This window comes from Xenopus tropicalis, chromosome 10 (genome assembly GCF_000004195.4).
Source record: "Xenopus tropicalis strain Nigerian chromosome 10, UCB_Xtro_10.0, whole genome shotgun sequence".
Classification (NCBI taxonomy): Eukaryota; Metazoa; Chordata; class Amphibia; order Anura; family Pipidae; genus Xenopus; species Xenopus tropicalis.
The window spans coordinates 27103970-27125884 of record NC_030686.2 but is presented as its reverse complement, the minus strand read 5'-3'; the positions used below and the strand labels follow the sequence as shown (position 1 = coordinate 27125884).

The 21915-nt window shown below is 41.3% G+C and overlaps 1 protein-coding gene across 1 annotated transcript; it reads right to left on the bottom strand.

The window, feature by feature from the left end:
* Nucleotides 1-39: 39 nt before the first annotated feature.
* nptx1 (neuronal pentraxin 1) lies at nucleotides 40-7098 on the bottom strand. Its single transcript, NM_001128007.1, is given in 5 exon segments — nucleotides 40-2577; nucleotides 2781-2960; nucleotides 4292-4536; nucleotides 5180-5387; nucleotides 6583-7098. Coding segments are annotated over 5 exon segments (1308 nt in total). The 5' UTR covers nucleotides 7036-7098; the 3' UTR covers nucleotides 40-2355.
* Nucleotides 7099-21915: the final 14817 nt, after the last annotated feature.

The following is a 21915-nucleotide window of genomic DNA, read 5'->3' as shown; positions in this document are numbered from 1 at the left end:
AATCTGAATTCATTACACAGCGATAAAAGGACCAGCTTGTTTCATCTCTTTTTTTATTGTGTAAAAATAAAGTCAACAATTAATTTCAGCATTTAGCTCAACAGAAAAGTGTGGTTAACAGTGTGAACACATGAACATACAAAGTGTGTAATGTGGCTATTAACCTGTTGCAATCCAAGAGAAAGAAAGGACAGCAACAGGATCCAAGGAGCATTTACAGCTTTGGTTAGCAAAATATATCTTATTCTGTATCTGGTTAAAACACGTCATGCGTAGAAATGTCCCATAAGCAAACTTGGCTGTAACTCTGATACACTGAGTCACAAGATTGTGCATAAATGTCATCCACCTGACCTGTCTATGGGTCAGTAAAAGAACATGTAATTGAAAAAAAAAAACTGCAATTAGCTTTCAGCAAGATACAGGGCGCAGAGCTCAAACAGCCCCAGCCTATAACACAAATGTAACTGGTCTGTTGTACAATGTGTAGCAAATTTCCAATTACAATGTTCATTCAAGCCTTTGTATCTGCCTGCCCAAACCAGAATCATAGACCTGCTACTTCCTATTGATCGCCGTTAAAAGAACATCAGGTGATCACTTCAAAGAGGTAAAATAAACCATTTTTTATACAAAACATAAATGTTCTGCTAAAATAAGTGCTTCTGTCAACATTTCTTTCACATTTTACAATAATTTGAGGGAAGGTAGCCCAAGTTTTCTTTATTAAAAATAACTTCATCGATAAATTTCATTAAACAATGTGATATAGAACACTGAGTTATCAAAAGGAGGAAGGCTTGTGGGTGTGCTGAGCATCTAATCTTGCCAGAGGCAATATAGAAAACTTCCCCATCAGTTACAGATTTCCAGGGGGGCAGGTTGGGGATCTTTACACAGTAATTAGGCAAAAATACATTGTCTTTCCAAAAGCATCCATCATAAAATGGTTTTTACCTGAGTGAGGCATATTTTGTTCAGTGCAAGTGGGAGTGCTACAAAAGAAACGGGGGTTGACATCTCAATATATAGGAATTGTCTGTGGTTCCATTTGGAGAGAGGTGTGCTGCTAGAAGGACTCCTCCTTAGGCACTGGAAGGTTAGAAAGACCACCCTCCAGCATGCCAGAGGTTTAGGCTACAACAAGTTCATTGTGCAGAGCTCCATGGGGTAATTAATTTTCAAAGATTATACATGAAGCATCAGTTTTTACAGAGGAGGTGTAGTGCACACTCTTTAAATAAACAGAAAAATAATTTTTCTTAAATCTGTAAACAGCAAATGAACCAAAAGAGATCTTTAGTAACGTTCCCAAACACACAAAAAGTACTGGCTTCTGAAGGATTGTGGCTATTTTGTTACAGTAAAGTCATGATTCCTAAACACCAGCCGAGTGTCTGATCGCACAGCTGATATTCCAGCATCAACTTGCCTATTCTGCATGTAAGCAGCAGTTTTCTTCCTCTTAACAGTGTTAAAAATCACTGTTGAATTGGAAATAGAAAAGGTCAAGGCATCTATCATGCACATTTGGTTTAAAAAAAAAAAAAAATGATCCAACAGTTGAAGAAATATTTACACTGATGTCTGACAGAAAAACACCCTTACTCAGGAAAAAAAGCTACCATGCCTCTGAGTCATCCATCCCACGTAGAAAAGATGGTATCAGGTATTATCTGCCATGCATTTAGCGTTTGCTGGAGCTATTTATAATAAAGCAAATTTTTCAAGCCTTGAATTGTGTATGAGGCTCATGAGTGTGATTCAAATTGTACATTTCACATAGCAGTTTGAAATCAAATGAAAAGACCTGGCCAAGGACAATACTGCCTCTTAACTAACAGCATAACATACATTTATTGTAGCCGCATCAGTTATAATAAGATAACAAAGAGAAGTCTACGTATGAAAATGAAGAAAAATGTGCTGAATATTTGCACCAGCTCAAGGCACTCAGGATTAACCCCCTTTGCTGCTAGAAGCACATGTAATTCATTGCTGTGCAATGCCCTGCAGAGCCCTCCAGCACCCAAGAGGTTAAACTAAGTTGGCAATAAGAAAACCAAACTGTTTAGGATCTTCCAATATAAAAAAGTGGAACCCCTATAATATTTACTGCTCTTATTGAAACAAACTTTTTTTTTACAAACCTGGAACCTCTCACTCCAAGTGGGAGATCCAGTAGGTGAATTCTTTGTGATAAAACAAGTGTGTTTGGCTGAGTTATTTGACATTTTCTGCCTTTTTGCCAGATTAAAAACAAAATGAAACAATCTTAATGAGCCCTCACTTTGAAGGCAGGGTGCAGAATGAGATTGATGATATCTTTGACCTGGAAAATGAAATCCGTTATTCTCAGTTGATCTGACGGCATGCATCAAATGTCCACTTGGTGGCACCACCAAAGATCTCTATGTTGTTCTCTGACCAGCTTATGACATTACCCGTCAATGCCTTGTTGGTGCAAGTTGCCAAGTTATACACTTCTCCAACTGTTAGTTTCCTGTCCCACATGTTGAAGTGAGCTAGCTCCCCCACAAAAGCCTGGGTTGCATCAAATCCACCTCCCAGTGTGTCCTAAAACAGAAACAAATTAGCCATTAGTTTATTAATATCCAACCTCAGTGTTGCCCTAATGAGTGTGATTCAGAGGTTTTGTTCTATTACGTTTATTGCCATTAATTATATTAACTTCTTAAAACAAAAACATTTGATACAAATGCAATCACAAACAGACATGAGAACAGTTGTTATGTCTACAAAGTATCCCCCCAAATTACCTGCTCTTGGCCAAGCACCAACACACCCTGATGCTTAATTGGGTGGTAGGGGGCAAGGTTTTCTCCATTGCCTCTTAGGATGCCATCTTGGTATGCTTCCCAAACCCCATCCCTCGTTGTCCATGCAATACAGATATGATGCCATTTTCCATCATTGATTACAAATGGGAGTTTTGCCACCTACAAGAAAAGGCAGTTGTTCAGATGACACATTGATCTGTTGCCACAAATAAATTATATACGCAAATGCACCCTGCTGAATAGATCTCTTATGACTTAAATGAAACATTAATTATGTGTCTTGAAAGGAAAAATACACATTATATATTACATATTTTCAAAATATTTAATGTGTCTTGAACAGAAAGCAGACTTCTTCATCTTATATATAAAACTTAGATACTCATTTTCTCACTAAACTGTGCTGCATTGATATGAAAACTCCCAAACACTAGTAAAGTATGCCAGGTCAGTAGTGCTCTACATGGGCAATCACTGGTTGCTCAATAATTGTCATGGCCAGTCTAATAACTACATATCCAATACCAGCCAATTCGCAAGCATAAAGTAAAGAATCCTGTGCCAAACTGACTGCACCCAAAGATACCTAGATGTCCCTTCTCTAGTCACCCATCACAAATTCTAATGGATACAGCTTTATTTATACAAATGCACACAAGTGGCGGGCCAGAAGTTTTGTTCAATGCTGGGAAAAAACAGCAACATAACACTTAAGGATATAAGCACCTTAAAGGAGAAGGAAAGGTAAAAACTAAGTAAGCTTTATCAGTAAATAAAGCCATAAACACTCACAGAAAGCTGCACTGAGCCCTCTGTCAAAAGAAACACAGGATTTATTTTCTTCTTTTGTGTAGACATGTTCTTTGGTATCAGACTTCCTGCTCTCAGCACAGACATGAGTCTTCTCAGTTTGCTTCTTTCTCCCTATCCTTTTACTTCCTCCCTCTCCCATCAGAATTTGTTCCCCCTCCTATCTCTGTGTAATCTGAGCTACCAGCAGCCAGAGCTGCAGTACAGAAGCTACTGAGACCAAGCTAAAATGGCAGCTGCTATCTTTAGCAAACACAGTTTTTGATTATGCCAAAATGCCTGTCTCTATAAATTTCTCTTGTTTACGAGGAATGGACAGTGTTATGACAATATTGGTTTTCACATCACAATATGTACATGGCACAATGGCACAACATGTCACATGTCCTTTGAATGAATCACAATGATTAAATATTTAAATTGTGACATAGTGGGGCATATTGAGTCATCTGAGTCAAATAGGTAGACAAATGTTAATACATTTTTAAGTTACTAATGCAAATTAATTATTATAATTTGTAAATGGGTTATATTTTCCTAGTTAGGTAAGAAATTAAAAAACCAGTTGGGAGTAACCATTAAGAAGGGGTTCCTAAGTATTTAACATGCAGGTTGTGTTGGACAAGGATTATATCACTGTCAATTGACTGGATAATGAGAAAGAAAACCCATTCTAATACCTTGTCATTAATTAGTATTTCCATGGGATTGTTGCCCCATTCGATCAAAACTAGCTCATTGGCCTGTCCAGGGACAGCATAAGAAAATGGGGTACCAACTCCTGGCGATGCGTTGGATTTAAGCCACATACAAACAGTGAAGGCATACATTTCAGGCAAAGTCTTCTTCACTTTGGCATACATATAGTTTGTCCTTAGGGGAAAGGTGAGCTGAAATTTGTCTGCTGGTCTGGTCTCTTTCTGACCTGTTAGGAAAACATGAGGGAGGGAAAGAGAAAAAGAAAAAAATTCATTAGAGGGAAACAACATAAGCTAGGAGTGTACTGTTTAAATAGATACTCTGTCAGTATTAACATTTGCAACACAATATTTATGTAATTCCTATTGCTTTATGTGAACAAATGCTTTTATGCTAAATTTGTTTTCCATGGTAACCTTCCCAGTACCCCATTTGATATACTTATTACTATATCAATACATAATCTACATTATAAACAAGCATATTACAAAAATGAATTAATATTCTGCTGGCATCCCTATGGAAGCAATTTTGAAAGGGCCCTAATGCAATGCCACTTGATGTCTGGGAGGAGAAGAATGCTGAGAGAGCAAAATCTTTGTTGGGTCACCTCAACTGAAGCATGCAACTGCAGACTGATGAAACATCTCTCTGTAATGCTAATGAATTCATCGCCCCTGCAGGTTACAGAATGGTGTATCACTTTCTGGGTCTGTTTCCGAGGTGTCCAGCCCCCATTTGTTTTTGATCTACACCATCCAGCATTCCGTTCTTCCATTGCTGAGAGTTTTAGCTCATCATGTTTTAGTTAGGTATCAGTAATAATTGCTTTTGTGTCGCTTGCATGAATCTGCTTCTGTCTGAGTTACCTTTTTCCAAATCTGTGATCCTCTGGTGTAGGTTGGTTAAGGTGCTCTCAATCTTCCCTCTCTGCTCAGTATCATTCTTTTGGGTCTGCTTCCCCTCTTCCAGGTTGTTTACTCTAGAAAGAACCTGTTTCTCCAAGTCATCTATCTTGTTCTGCAGTAAATCCTTCAGGCTGTTGGCTTGGGTGGATGAATTACCTCTGCTGTATTGCTGCATGGGTCATGATGACATGCAGAGACAGTAAGTAGACTTCAACAGACATGACTAACTCTACCTCGCTGCACTTTTATATTATAAAGATTAATGTCTTAAATATAATAGGCAGGCCATTATTTAACCTGTATAGTAGCACTCACTGTGTCAAACAGTGAATTAAAGTCACAGACATAAAAAAGACATTCATGGACGTGATCTGTTAACAAGTAAATACAGGTATAGGACCCGTTATCCAGAATGCTCGGGACCAAGGGTATTCCGGATAAGGGGTCTTTCCATAATTTGAATCTACATATCTTACGTCTACTAAAAAATGAATAAAACATTAATTAAACCCAACAGGATTGTTTTGCATCCAATAAGGATTAATTATATCTTAGTTGGGATCAAGTACAGGTACTGTTTTATTATTACAGAGAAAAGGGAATCATTTAACCATTAAATAAACCCAATAGGACTGTTCTGCCCCCAATAAGGATTAATTATATCTTAGTTGGGATCAAGTACAGGTACTGTTTTATTATTACAGAGAAAAGGGAATCATTTAACCATGAAATAAACCCAATAGGGCTGTTCTGCCCCCAATAAGGATTAATTATATCTTAGTTGGGATCAAGTACAGGTACTGTTTTATTATTACAGAGAAAAGGGAATCATTTAACCATGAAATAAACCCAATAGGACTGTTCTGCCCCCAATAAGGATTAATTATATCTTAGTTGGGATCAAGTACAGGTACTGTTTTATTATTACAGAGAAAAGGGAATCATTTAACCATGAAATAAACCCAATAGGGCTGTTCTGCCCCCAATAAGGGGTAATTATATCTTAGTTGGGATCAGTTACAAGGTACTGTTTTATTATTACAGAGAATAAGGAAATCAGTTTTAAAATTCTGAATTATTTGATTAAAATGGAGTCTATGGGAGACAGGCTTTCCGTACTTTGGAGCTCTCTGGATAATGGGTTTCCGGATAAGGGGTCCCATACCCGTAATATAATATTTGATGTATTAAAAAACAGAAACACTCTGAAATGCTATATTGATTTTGAACTCTGTCCCCAGATGATGAGACCGGTTGTCCCATCTTCATCTTTATACTTATCTTTTATCTTTCATACTTTCTGCTTTAAGATATGAAAATAAGTGACCAATATACAATACCAAAGAACAGTTAAAAAGCCTCACCTCTAAGTTCTCCAGCCTAGTCTTTAGAGCCTGCAGGGACTGCCCCAGCTGAACAAGTGTTTCGGCCGTAGGGCTTCTAGACAAATCTCCCATTGTGTTTTTGGAAGTGGCAGTCTCCTTTCTCCTTGTGCCAGGGGCACCGGTCTTGGGCTCATTGGAGGGGATTTCCAGCAATGCCTGCCCGTCACACCTGGCCAGTTTACTTGTCAGCTCCCTGATCGTGTCCTTCTGGTTCATTATAGTCTCTTTTTGCTGGAGAACCGTCTCCCGGAGCTGGAGTATTGTGGTCTTCAAGTCTTCAGTCGGGCCACTGTTCTGCATGGAGGAAGTGCACATATCCATATCCACTGGTACCGACGTACAAATAAATCTCGTTTGGGCGAAGTTCTGCGCAGATCCCCGTAGAAAAAAGAAAGAGAGGAGCAGACATTTCCAGCAAGCTCCGGTTATCATGGCTTTGAGTGCGGAACAGGTTCCCCCTGCAGGACACGGCTCGGAAAGTCGCAGGTTGCGATCAGTTCAGCACCGGGAGCTGTCCGCTGAGTGCCGTACTGCTGCAGTGCCGCCCCTTATATAGCGCAGGGCGGGGCCAGCGCCACACTGGGAGGATTCCCTGCTTTAATTGTGTTGTGACGGTAAAGGATAAGTTAAGGAGGACTGGCCGGAAATACCTGCTCATGTCTGTCTCTTTAAAATGGCAAACCTATTCATTTCTTTGCTGCTCGTCCACTTATAACGCTTCTGAGAGTGGCTGGAATATGTTTGTTATTCGCTCTAGCCCGTGTGTGCGCCTCTGTGCTGCTAATGGCGGCTGCGCTGAAATGCTTTCCCGTCATTAAGGGAATTATGAGGTCAAGTTCGACGCGAAAACTCAATGCTGAGGGTTATGGGCTCTCTGGGGAAGGGCTGTGTGGGATAGGTGTGAATATCCAGCTGTAGGTGTATTGCCATAGCAGGTTACTAGTAACCAGGGTTCAGGGTTGCCGTTTATTTTTCCAAACTGGCCAAAGTCACTTCTAAAACCCAAAACTAGCCAAAAGCCACTTTGAAAGTAGCCCCAAAGTAGCCCAATATGCAAGGAAAAAAATTCTAAAAAAACAAAGGTATAAATGGGAAAACATGGCTTTTGAAAGTGTATAATCACTACCCAGTTACTGGGATGGCTGATAATTCCCTCTGTGCCCAGTCCAGCTGGGAAGTCACTACAGAAATAGATTCCGGATGTTGCATTAAGCCCAGACTTGATATACATATGGGTGCGTTGAACTACAACTCTCACACCCCCAAGTGATCCTGAGAATTATACCTTTGGGCTCTGGCACACGGGGAGATTAGTCGCCCGCGACAAATCTCCCTGTTCGCGGGCAACTAATCTCCCCGGATTGCCATCCCACTGGTGAAAATGTAAGTCGCCGGTGGGATGGCACACGCTGCGCAGGCGATTTGCCGAAATCGCCTGTGCAGTGTATGCCATCCCCCCGGCGACTTACATTTTTGCTGGTGGCATGGTAGTTTGGGGAGATTAGTCGCCCGTGACAAGGGAGATTTGTGTGCCAGAGCCCTTAAGGATCAACTGCAGAGAGTAACAAATGGCAGCCCCCCCCACATCACAGTAGAAGATAATGGTACAATCTCATACAATAGGGAGCAGGTTGTAGAGCAGACAGGTTGAGCCTGAATAAAACAGAAAAGGGAGCCTGTCTATACTGTGCAATTGCATGATGGGTATTGTAGTTTTAGATTAATTCTAGCTGTAGGCTAATTGTTAGATACAAACTACATTACCCAGCATGCAGTGGGACATGCATGTCAGGTTTACTAGGGGAAATAACTTTGGCTAGTTTCCAAACTACAAACCCTCCAAGGCTCCAAAAAATAGCCCTAATCTGTACCTTGGCGGGTTTGTACTTTGGAAACCCGCCTTGGCTTTAAATTAGTAGCCCAATTTGGCGGAAAAACTGCCAACCTGGCAATCCTGATCCAACTGTAGTTGTTACCGTTGCCATAGCAGGTTACTAGTAACGTTGCAGGGATGTAATACAGGAAGCTGGTGTAAATATGTAAGATTGCATAGGGGGCTGCCTGCTACCGAATGTAGGAGGTGACTGATAACTGTAATTATATTCTGCTCTATCACGAATGGGAGTTAAACAATACAGTAGTAAATATCCAGTCACTGAAATGTGTATATAAAGCAACTTCCAGATGGTGTGACTGCAAACCCCCTCATACTCATCCCAGCAAAATGAAAAAAAGGCTGCTCTTGGCTTCACAAGTGTTTGACTCATCTCTCATACTAGCGAGATTCCCATCTCCAAAAAAGTTACTCTCTCTCCCACAAAGCGTCTGTTTCCCGCCAAACCACCTTAATGCGCCCCGCCCCCAGAATCTCTGTGTTTGCTGTGAGGGAGGCGGCGGCACTCCGTGTTCCCACTGATTTGTCACTGACCTGACAGCTTTACAGCGGCTGCTAAACCCATACAAGTATATCAGTTTGCAGAGGGGAATCTGTAGAAAGGACTTGGCCGGGGGAATATTTCATTCACACACACACACACATATGTGCAGAAAATGGTCTTGAATGCTTTGTTTAAAATGAACAAATCCTGAATAAAACTCTTTATTAGGGTGTAATGATTTGGAAATAAAAGAACATGTTTCAGTCCTGCAGTTATTGTACATTTTATTTCGGTTATAATATGGGCTGTTTTTTCTTATGGTTCCAGGACCAGAACATGTCTACCAACTGGATTAGCTGTGTTGGCCCTTAAAAAGAGTCAATCTATTTCTTGTATGGGCAGCCGTATAATAATTTACCTTGTCTTAGGGAAGAGGTTCCCCAACCTCACCTCGTGAGCCACAGTCAAATGTAAAAAGACTTGGAGAGCAACACAAGCACCATTAAAGTTCATGGAGGTGCCAAATAAGGGCTGTGATTGGCTATTAGGCAGCCTCTATGCACACTATCAGCTTACAGGGGGCTTTATTTGGTAGGAAATCTTGTTTTTATTCAACCAAAACTTGCCCCCAAGTCAGGAATTCAAAAATAACCACCTGGTTTGGGGGCACTGAGCGCAACATCTAAGGGGTTGGTGAGCAACATGTTGCCCCCGAGCCACTGGTTGGGGATCACTGTCTTAGGGCAATGGGACCACCTTCTGTGATGATGTCCAGCCTTTGGCCCTCCAGCTGTTCACCCCTCAGTTTTGATGGGTTATTGTGAAATGCACATTAGCTACAACTATAGGTTCATAAATTATATTTCCATTCTACATTATAAAGCTGAGTTAAAAGGGAACACAAATGATTTTTTACACGATGCACTATACCTTTTATAAAAGTGATTTTCAAACAGGTTACAGGAGCCAACCCAGTTTATCCCAGCAACCCAGGTGAAGTCAAAAGTTTGGGTGTGTTTGCGCTGAATAGTCATTGGCCTGCGCCCCCTGCCAAACCTACGGTTGTTATATATTACATACTGTTATGTACTACTATAATATTATTTCCTTGCTAGTGCTTTCCTTTAGCCGACATAATAGATGTAACGGTGCATAATCTTACTGAAACCAAGAATATAAGGACCTAACATAAAGTTTCCTATAACTAACTTACATTTAGATTCTGCTATGTGTAGCTTGACCTGGCCTGGTGTGGCTGCCAACTGCAGCTGGTATTTGGAAGGATGGTTTGATCCTCCCCCGAAGGTTGATGGAAGATTGTGATGGGCTGCAGGTTCAGCTGAAGGAGTCTCTGAGCGCTCATAAATGTATGATATGACTGCAATTTGGAAAGCCAAGGGAAATACAGGCAGCTGTGCTTGCTGCGTCAGAGCGAAGGGAAATGGAGTTGACCTTGGTACTGCTAAATCGTTACAGTGTTGGAAACATGGGGTCACGGTCCCTACAGTAGAGGACACACGCGGTGCATTTAAGCCTGAAATTTATTGTTTCCTGTGCCCAGTACCCCGTTACCTTCCACTATGTATTAACTGTAGTACGATTAGTTCAGTATGTACCAATAGAGAGCAAGGTAAACGGCACTAAAGGCAAAGCCAGTCTTAGCAGCAACCCCTTATCCTATGGCAAAGTCTTTCTATTAGTGGTGTAACTAGATACTAATGGGCCCCACGGCAAATTCATTTTTAGGCCCCCCAATTGTCTCGAGGTTGACCTATTTTACCAATATTTGTTAAAACTGTTTATTGACTAGGACAGTGATCCCCAACAAGTGGTTCATGAGCAACATGTTGCTCACCAATCCCTTGGATGTTGCTCCCAGTGGCCTCAAAGCAGCTGCTTATTTTTTAATTCCTGGCTTTAAGGCAATTTTTAGTTGCATAAAAACCAGTTGTACTGCCAAACAGAGCCTCCTGTAGGCTGTCAGACCACATAGAAGCTACCAAATAGCCAATCATAACCCTTATTTGGCACCCCTATTTTTCATGCTTGTGTTGCTCCCCGACTCTTTTTACATTTGAGTGTGGCTCACGGGTAAAAAAGGTTGGGGACCCCTGGACTAGGGCCTCATGGGGGCTCTATACTTCTGGGTCCCCCTGCAGCCGCAAGGTCTGCTTTCTCTGTGGTTATGTAGGAAATGTTCTAGAATGATAATGTCAGTCACAGTGCATGGGAATTTCAACTAATTAGTACATAAACTGTTGTATGCTGTATATATATATATATACACCATATTCCCTTTAATCAGCTGGGGGGCTCAAATCCCTAAAAATTAGTCTAGGTAAATTAGGGCTCATTGCATGTTTCTTTAAAATGAATCTAATCCCACACCCTCCAGCCGCTCTCTTCCTATGTGTAACTGCAGGACCTCTGTTCATGTGGGAGGTGGAAATGGCCCTATTCCCATAGGATTGGAGTATCAGTTTTCTCAGTCGGGTTCTGGGCTGAAAGATGGGAATGACACTGGGACTGACGTGGTGGTTACACACAGTGATCGGCTCAGCAGTTCAATTATAGAGTGTCTTTCCCAGATTAGAATGTGTGAAGTGTGAAAACACAAGGATGGGGAACTGTATGTGAGCATGGGGATTATGCTGGTTTAACTACTACAAGCAAGTGGTAATACCATTCCTACTGATGGATAATAGTAGTTCTACCTCAGCTTCCCTCCAGCACTCACTCTCCCACACATACCAGCACATTTAACTCCACGTGACACTGACGAGGAGCAGTACTCTTAACACACCAGTTATTATTGATTTCTGTGCAAATAATATATTCCAAAAGAAATTCCTCTCTCTTTCCCATTTCCTGAATAAATATTTACTAAGTATGTCTCAGAAATAAACACCTTCCGTGCAGTGTAATAGCTAGCAGGGAATAAAATGCAGTTTCTCGTAATGAATACAAATTATTACCCATTTCCAGTTCTAGGCAATTACTGTGTGTTAAAATGTGAGAAAACAGTGTATCAGCAGGATGGGAGTTAAATTACACTGCAGCAGCAGGTAGATACGACTTGTCCTATTCTACCGTTTCAAACAATAATCGTATACATTAGAGCTTATAAGTGAAATCTAATTTTAAGCTGGCAGATAAAGAACATTGCTGCCTCTTAGGAGTCAAGGAGGAAATTTCTGGCCATTTTAAACACAAGATTGCAGGCTTAGTGCTTCTATACAGTGCATAATTTTATTTAACCCTCTCCTTTATAATGGGATTCATAGGACTTCACAAGGCATCAGTGATTGCTAGAATTTGCAGTTAATTATCAATCTTGCATTACATAAAGCCGGCAATAAAATGAAGAGTGCTTCCCCAGCATTTATTGTGCCCCTTCATCAGGTGGGGGGGGGGCACTCCCAAAAAGTGGATTTTGATAAAATAAAAGCAGGGAAGCTCCTATCTGTTGTGCTGGCTTTATATTTCGATATCACTAAGAGGGGTGCCAAACCCTGTATCTGAGCACCAAGCTATTCTTGTAGGAGAATAGGTTGTGCCATGTTGAATAGCATTTTGCTTTCATTAGATTATGTTGCATACTTCTCTTGCAAAGTACATAGTCTTCATTATTGTGCAGAAAAAGTGTATTTACCATGATGTACTGCACCTTTTATATAGAACAAGAGAAATCTCTTGCGCTAAAGGTGCCATACACGTAGCAATAACGACACTTTGTTCGACCACTGGTCGCAGGAAAGATCGTTCCCACCCTCCATTGGCGTTCCGGGCTGAATCATCAGATATGGAGGTAGAAACAATAGAAATTCTACCTCCACCTGCCTATTCAGCCCGAAACTTAGATTTTGCTCGGGCACCTTTTAACCTGTCTGATCGACGAGACGAATGATATCCGCAGCACTTGCAATATCGTTCATCTCATTGAGTCGCCATACACGCACCAAATATTGTACAAAACGAGGTTTTGTATGATAATCGGTGCATGTATTGGCAGCTTAAGGCTGAGGGCCCATGGGGATATTAGTTGCCCACGGTTAATCTCAGTTACTGCGGGTGACTAATCTCCCTGAAATGCCTTTCCACCAGTAATAGTGAAGTGCAGGTGGAAAGGCATTTCAGGGAGATTAGTCACCATCGTAGCAGAGGTTTAACCACAGGTGACTAATCTTCTCATGGGACATCATTTTAAAAGGTCACAGATTGTGTACAGCACAATCCCAAATCAGAATCAACAGAAAAATGTTTGTAGGGCAAAAAGAAGCCCCACCACAGAGGGATAGAAAAAAGCACACCAATTGATGCAGATTGTCTTACAGAAGGTTAAAACGTAACTTTTACTTCTAAAACGTTATTTAAAAACTCATTACCCTGGGTATAATATGTGTAACAGCAGGTGAGTTGTGACTGGCACTGTTTGTAGATATCTCTGTACTCATTCATTTTGCCAACAAAAAAGAGATAGGTATCAAACAGAAGAGAACTGATATAGAGATATCTTTCAAGCCGTGTACTACTCACCTAGTGGTATTATGCATATTTTACCCAGAGTAATGGGTTTTTAAATCATTTATATTATTCAGGAGGTTATGCAGTGATTTACATTAAATTATAAAAAAAACAGGTGTCTTACAATAATTTATATAACACAGGTTGCAGAATAAGGAAAGGATCAGGGGACCCTGCTCACAAGAGCTCACAGTCTTTTGGTTGAGAAAATAACTTAAGTTTGTGATTTTTCATGTTATGTTACTCTACTTCTGATCAGGCGGTGCATTAAACAGGCTCCTCTAAGCAAGCAGGGTTTATTCAGTGTTTGAAGATTTGAAGGAAAGGGGAAAATCTGGGGTTGGAAATGTTAGAAACAGACAGAACCTGGAGAAATTCATTCCGTAAGCAATGGGATGAAATGATTAGAGGAGAAGAGGGTGAGGGTCAGAAACATAGGGAGCACAAAGAAGCATATGCTGTGATCAGAGGGGAGAATTAGAGAGGGTCTTAGTGAAATGGCCAAAGGTTTAACAAGAGAAAGCATGAGTGTGACATGTCCTGAACCCCACATAAACTGGTATCAGAATTAGTCATCAAGTTCAACCCTTCCCATCGAACCCCACAGCACACACATAGACCCATACCGACCGATCTATACATTCACTTACATAAACTACATATACATTGCAGATTTGAGTATCACAATAGCCTTCGATATTATGCTTGCTCAAGGAATAGAGCTTCTCCAGCAGATTTTTGCAAACAGATTTTTTTATATTTAATTTTGAAATTTCACATGGGGCTAGCCATATTCTTCATTTCCCAGGGTGTCACAGCCATGTGACCTGTGCTCTGATAAACTTCAGTCACACTTTACTGCTGAGCTGCAAGTTGGAGTGATATCCCTCCCTCCCAGCAGTTGATCAGCAGAACAATGGGAAGGGAGCAAGATAGCAGCTCCCAGTAGGTATCAGAATAGCACTCAATAGTAAGAAATCCAAGTCTGGCTTGGGACGCCAATATTACAGCTAAATAAAATACATTTGATTGTTTAAGAATAACATTTTAAATGGTAGAGTGAATTATTTGCTACCTACCTATATTTGGGGTATATCACCCTAAGAAACCAGGACATTGAACACATGTTCCATTGTTTTCTTGTTAGAGAGGAAGACATAAACGTCTTGAGTGTGCGCATAAATATTTGCAATTTGTGATTATGCCAGATTTAAAAAGCTGTTAAGGACATTCGCAATTATATTTGCACATTAATGCGCCAATCTTGTCCAGCTTTAGAAATATAATCAGGGGCAGGGCAATTATGTTCACTGTGCAAATGTTTTTGCACAGTTTAAATGAGCCCCAGGGTGTTTTACTGCTTTTTTCACAGTTGCACTGATGCCAGGTATAATTAGGAAAGATTGGAGGGACAGAGACTGAAAGGCCAGTGGCACACAGCAAAAACCTAAAGTGATGGCTTTGGCGGCCAGGGCTGGTCTGGTTGTGGCTGCTGTGTGTGTGTGTTCAGGACCTGGTGTGTGGGGCCGGATCAGTAGTAATGTGTCACACATCAGCGTCTCTCTCTGCAGCCACACCATGTGCATCTCTAATATTTTTGCAGACATTCTCCTGCTCAGCATTATTCAACTGGTGGGGTACACACTGCTACAGATCTCAGGGACATGTGGGTGGCAAAAAATATAGATATTGTAAGACAAAAGTGGCACAGTCAGTGCGCCCCCATAAATCAGTAGGCCTTTTCCACTTTAATTAAATTGGCCCTGCCCCCAATTTTAAGGGTTTCAATCAGAGTACCTACAAAATACCAGTATGGTAGCTTCATATAACAAGAAAGCACTATTTTGATTTAATGTCCTAAGATCAGTAAAGTTCCCCAAAATTGTGTTGTTGTTGGGGTCGTTGTTTAGCTTTAATTTAATATTCTCTTTAATTTTTTTTACTTCTATTATTTCATGCTGTAAACAGTACCAAAGGCTATTTGTTGGATTGCTTGACATAATGACCACATTCTGTTGCAGAAAGCAAAGTGCAAAGCAATCTGCTGTTAAACAAACTGGGATGTATACATTCCAAAAGCATCTTCCGATCCATCAGCATCTTGTGTCCCGTGCCCTGTCAATAACTGGACATCTAAGAATGTTTGCGTGCTATTAATCAGCTAGTGGCAGGGTCGCTGTGCTTGCTCGGCAGCTCTGTCCAGCAGTGGCGGTACTGCAAGGAGCTGTGCTTTTGCCTCAGAAAGTTTCTTATTATAAGACACAGGGGATTGAAAAACCTGCAGAATGGACACTTTGCTTTGTCAGGTCTTGCAGGTTTTCAACCTTCCCTTTAAGCAGAATTTAACCCTGACGTCTCTCATTTAGCACAAACACCAAGTGTCTCAGCATTTTTATCCCTACGTTGTTCCTCTACAGTGTTCTTTTATCAGTTATTCCCATTATCCTTATGTGCCAGAATGGTTCCAAGGGGTTAAGATAGGCAGGTTATTCAAAGGACACAGGACAGATTAATGCTGCAGACATGTAATAATGTAAGCTAACAATGCATGTCAAGCTAATATTATACTATAGCAATTACCTTAGCCATGATACAATACTGTGAAGTTGACATATTCCAGTAATGTGTCACTGTCACTTTACAAACCTTATATGTCCCTGTGGCCTTGTGCTTGAGGATGTGAAAAGACCTATGGGGTTATGTAATAAAATGCACTAGGTTTGCCCAGGAGCAGTAACCCATAGCAACCAATCAGCAGGTTAAAGTTACTGGTCACCTGTTTAAGAGCAAACATCTTATTGGTTGTTATGGGTTACTGCTACTGGGCAAACTTAGGGGCACATTGACTAGTGGCCAAATTGTCTTTTTCTGGCAAAAATTTGCCAAAAAGAAATTTCGCAGCACATTTGCCAATCTACCAAATGGTAAAAAAAGACTTCTCGCTAGCAAAAAAAGCTAAGCAAGAATTCTTGCATCTTTTCACCAGGTGAATATTGTTTTCTGCGTCTGACACTTGCTCGCATAGGCTAGCAAATCTTTTCTGAAAGTGCATGGAAAATTAGGGAGCTGAATCCTTATAGGTGGAGCTTTTTACAGATTGCAAAGAGTCCAGCAAATTAATTGTAGGGGTGTGCTAGAGACCCCCTATATTAAGAGGAATAGGCTTAGCTCCTGTTGCGAATAGAAAGCACTGCCAGTCCGAGGCAGGTAATGATGGGGGAGGGGTTTAATTATCCAGATATAGACTGGGGCAACAGTATTGCCACAACAGTTAATGGAAAAAAGGTTATACAATTTTGGCATATTAATTTTGATTAAAAATCCAATACAAATAAAAGAAAACAACAAAAAACTTATACCTGAAAAGCCTGTTAGCTACATACCATTAAGACTGGTATATATAATTGTAGGTATGTTTAAATATGAATGTAGCTACACTCTTTTTCATAAATAAGCCCTGAGGGTGCAAGAGAACAACACTGTATGTGGGGAAGTGGGGTCTGGAAGAATTTGCAAGGAGAAAGGTGAAGTAGTTGCAAGAGAAGATAATTTCCTTTAATGGGGGCCATTCAGTGCAAGCTGATGACCAGTGTAGTACACAGTAGAAAATGCAGGGTTGGGTGGAATAATTTACAATAAACATATTTGTCACCTATTTTCATTAACAGCACACAATACACTTTGCACAATTTTCAGTAGCAGTAAAGGAACCGGCCAGACATTTCACTATTACATAAATGCAATCCTCTACACAAGGAAATGTCAGGAATTTGATAATCCTTTGAGTATATTTCAGTGTATACAATAGAGGAGTCAGTATTTCCCACCCACATCATAGGGACACTGATGGCTCAGCTCAATCTAGTCAGCGGTTGAATGCCATTATGAGCAACAATCAGCATGGCTTTATGAAAGAATGGTCATGTCAGACCAATTTGATTGCTTTTAATGATGAGGTTAGTAAGAACGGTTGTGGTAGACATGAACTATTTGTATTTTGCCAAAGCGTTTGATACCGTGCCCCACAAATGACTGCTAGTTAGGTCCGTTAGTCTTAATAAACTTGTTTTACATAGATAGGAAACTGACTAGAGGATTGTGTACTGAGGGTAGTTGGTAATGGTATGTTCTCAACTTGGAGTAAGGTATATTAGCGGGGTCCCGCTGGGTTCTGTATTGGGTCCACTTTTATTTAACTTTAATTAATAACTTCACTGGGGAGGGTATTATAGGTAATGTATCAGTGTTTGCAGATGACACAAAACTCTGCAGACCAGTCAATTCTATCCAGGATGTGACATCCCTGCAGCAGGATCTTGACAAAATTACAATCTGGGCAGCTAAGTGGCACATGAGATTCAATGTCAATAAATGTAAGGTCATGCACCTGGGATGTAAAAATATGCAGCCACTTATACCCTTAATGGGACTGCACTAGGCAAATCCATAATGCAGAAGGACCTTGGAGTTCTTATAATAAACTTGGCTGTAGCAAGCAATACCAGGCAGCAGCTGCAAGGGCAAACAAGGTTTTGAGCTGTATTAAAAGGGGCATAGATTTGTGGACTTTATTCTACTTTACAGAGCGCTGGTAAGGCCCCATAAGGCCCTGGCGGTCTTGGTACACATAGGTACCAATGACAAAGTTAGAGGAGGGGGGGAAGTCCTCAAGAACGATTTTAAAAAGCTAGGTGCGAAGTTGAGGGCGAGGACTTCCAAGGTAATTTTCTCAGAGATATTACCTGTGCCACGAGCAACGTTAAGAAGGCAGCGGGAGCTTAGGGGGATTAATGCGTGGCTGAGAGATTGGTGCAGGGAGGAGGGCTTTGGGTTTCTCCAGAACTGGGCTGATTTCTCAATCGGCTACAAGCTCTTTGCCAGGGATGGGCTGCACCTCAATGATGATGGGGCAGCTGCTTTGGGGGAAAAGATGGCTAGCGGGTTGGAGGAGATTTTAAACTAGGAGTGGGGGGGGAGGGTGCAGCGGGAAATTCTGTGGTAGACAGGATAGATGAGGTAGTGGGCATAGTAAGGGAAAATGGGGGAGGAGACTTGCTTCGGGATACTGATAATGGCAGGGAGGCCCATAAGTTGTTTACATGTCATTCTCACGCCGGAACCAGTATTAAATGTATGTTTACCAATGCAAGGAGTCTGACTGGTAAAATGGGAGAGCTGGAGGTACTGGCGTTGGAGCGGAAATATGATGTGATTGGTGTTGCTGAAATTTGGTTGAATGAGTCTCATGACTGGGCAGTTAATATTGGGGGGTATACATTGTTTCGGAGGGACAGGGGCAATAGAAAAGGAGGAGGAGTGTGTCTGTTCATTAAGCAAGAATTAAAAGCAAATATTAAGGAGGAAGTGATGGGGTTAACAGAGGGAGCTGAATCCTTATGGGTTGAGCTTCTCACAGATAGTAAAGAATCTACCAAACTAATTGTAGGGGTATGCTATAGACCCCCTAATGTAAGGGAAGAGGAGGAGGCCCAGCTCCTGTTGCAAATAGAAAAGGCTGCTAGTTTGGGGCAAGTGATAATAATGGGGGATTTTAATTACCCTGATATTGACTGGGGCAATAGTACTGCCAGGACAGTAAATGGGAACAAGTTTATAAACTTGCTGCATGACAACTTTATGTCACAAGTTGTTGAGGAGCCAACCAGGAACCATGCTATACTAGATCTAGTGATCTCTAATGACCCAGAACGTATAGCAAATGTGCAAGTGGTTGAACCCCTGGGTAATAGTGACCATAATGTTATTTCATTTGATGTTTGGTGCAGGAAACAAATTTACACGGGGGCAACAAAGACACTGAATTTTAGGAAGGCAAATTTTAGCTCCTTAAGGGCAGCGCTTCAGGGCATAGATTGGGGCATTATGTTTTCTGATAAAAACACAGAGCAGAAATGGTTGTCATTTAAAATGATATTAAATCATTACTGTTCTCAATTTATTCCATTAATAAGAAAAAGTAGAAGTGTTAAGAATCACCCTATGTGGCTTAACTCTGAGGTAAAGAAGTTAATAGGGAAAAAAAGGAAAGCTTTTAAGAAATATAAGTCAGAGGGGACAGTAGCTGCGTTTAATGATTATAAACACTATAACAAGTGTTGTAAAACAGCAATCCGGAAGGCAAAGATAGAAAATGAGGAGCGCATCGCGGCCGAGGCCAAGACTAACCCCAAAAAGTTTTTTAAGTATATTAATAGTAAAAAGATGCAGGTTGAGGGTGTGGCCCCATTGAGTTATAGTAACAATATGGTTACAGCGGATACAGAAAAGGCAGATGTGCTTAACCAGTTCTTTTCTTCTGTGTATACAGTAGAGGAGCCAGTGGGCCAAGTCCCACCCAATAGCTGCACTGTTGCCTCAGCTCCAACTACACAGTGGCTGGCACAGGATATGGTGCTTAAAGGGTTACACACGATAAATGTAAACAAGGCACCTGGGCCAGATGGAATACACCCTCGGGTACTGAGAGAGCTAGGGGCAGAATTGCAGTGGCCCTTGTTTCTGATATTCTCAGACTCTCTTTCATCAGGTATGGTACCTAGGGATTGGAAGAAGGCGAATGTCATTCCCATATTTAAAAAGGGAGTAAGATCTCAGCCTGGCAATTATAGGCCTGTAAGTTTGACATCCGTGGTGGGCAAGTTATTTGAAAGCTTGTTAAGGGATCACATTCAAAATTATGTAGTGGAGAATGCCATTATGAGCAGTAATCAGCATGGCTTTATGAAGGACAGGTCATGCCAGACCAATTTAATTGCTTTTTATGATGAGGTCAGTAAGAAGCTGGACAGTGGGGATGCAGTAGATATAATCTATTTGGATTTTGCCAAAGCATTTGATACCGTTCCCCACAAATGACTGCTTTCTAAGCTAAGGTCTGTTGGTCTTAGTGAAGTCGTTTGCACATGGATAGAAAACTGGCTACAGGATCGGGTACAGAGGGTGGTTGTTAATGGCACATTCTCTACTTGGAATAAGGTCCTCAGTGGGGTCCCTCAGGGTTCTGTACTGGGTCCACTTTTGTTTAATTTGTTCATAAATGACTTAGGGGAGGGTATTATGAGTAATGTATCAGTGTTTGCAGATGACACAAAACTCTGCAGACCAGTCAATTCTATCCATGATGTGACATCCCTGCAGCAGGATCTTGACCAACTGGCAATCTGGGCAGCTAAGTGGCAGATGAGATTTAATGTGGATAAATGTAAGGTCATGCACCTGGGATGTATAAATATGCAAGCCCCGTATACCCTTAATGGGACTGCACTAGGCAAATCCATAATGGAGAAGGACCTTGGAGTCCTTGTAGATAATAAACTTGGCTGTAGCAAGCAATGCCAGGCAGCAGCTGCAAGGGCAAACAAGGTATTGAGCTGTATTAAAAGGGGTATAGATTCACGGGAGGAGGGGGTTATTCTTCCCCTTTACAGAGCACTGGTAAGGCCCCATCTAGAATATGCTGTTCAGTTTTGGTCTCCAGTGCTCAAACGGGACATTATTGAGTTAGAGAGGGTCCAGAGAAGGGCAACTAAGCTGGTAAAGGGTATGGAAAGTCTCAGTTATGAAGAAAGACTGGCCAAGTTGGGTCTGTTTACACTGGAGAAGAGGCGCTTAAGAGGTTACATGATAACTATGTATAAATATATAAGGGGATCATATAATAACCTTTCTAATGTTTTATTTACCAGTAGGTCCTTCCAACGGACACGAGGGCACCCACTCCGTTTAGAAGAAGGGAGGTTCCATTTAAATATTCGGAAAGGATTTTTTACAGTGAGAGCTGTGAAGTCGTGGAATTCCCTCCCCGAATCAGTTGTGCTGGCAGATACATTATATAACTTTAAGAAGGGGCTGGATGGATTCTTAGCAAGTGAGGGAATACAGGGTTATGGGAGATAGCTCTCAGTACAAGTGAGGGAATACAGGGTTATGGGAGATAGCTCTCAGTACAAGTGAGGGAATACAGGGTTATGGGAGATAGCTCTCAGTACAAGTGAGGGAATACAGGGGTATGGGAGATAGCTCTCAGTACAAGTGAGGGAATACAGGGTTATGGGAGATAGCTCTCAGTACAAGTGAGGGAATACAGGGGTATGGGAGATAGCTCTCAGTACAAGTGAGGGAATACAGGGGTAGGGGAGATAGCTCTTAGTACAAGTGAGGGAATACAGGGGTAGGGGAGATAGCTCTCAGTACAAGTGAGGGAATACAGGGGTAGGGGAGATAGCTCTCAGTACAAGTGAGGGAATACAGGGGTAGGGGAGATAGCTCTCAGTACAAGTGAGGGAATACAGGGTTATGGGAGATAGCTCTCAGTACAAGTGAGGGAATACAGGGGTATGAGAGATAGCTCTCAGTACAAGTGAGGGAATACAGGGGTAGGGGAGATAGC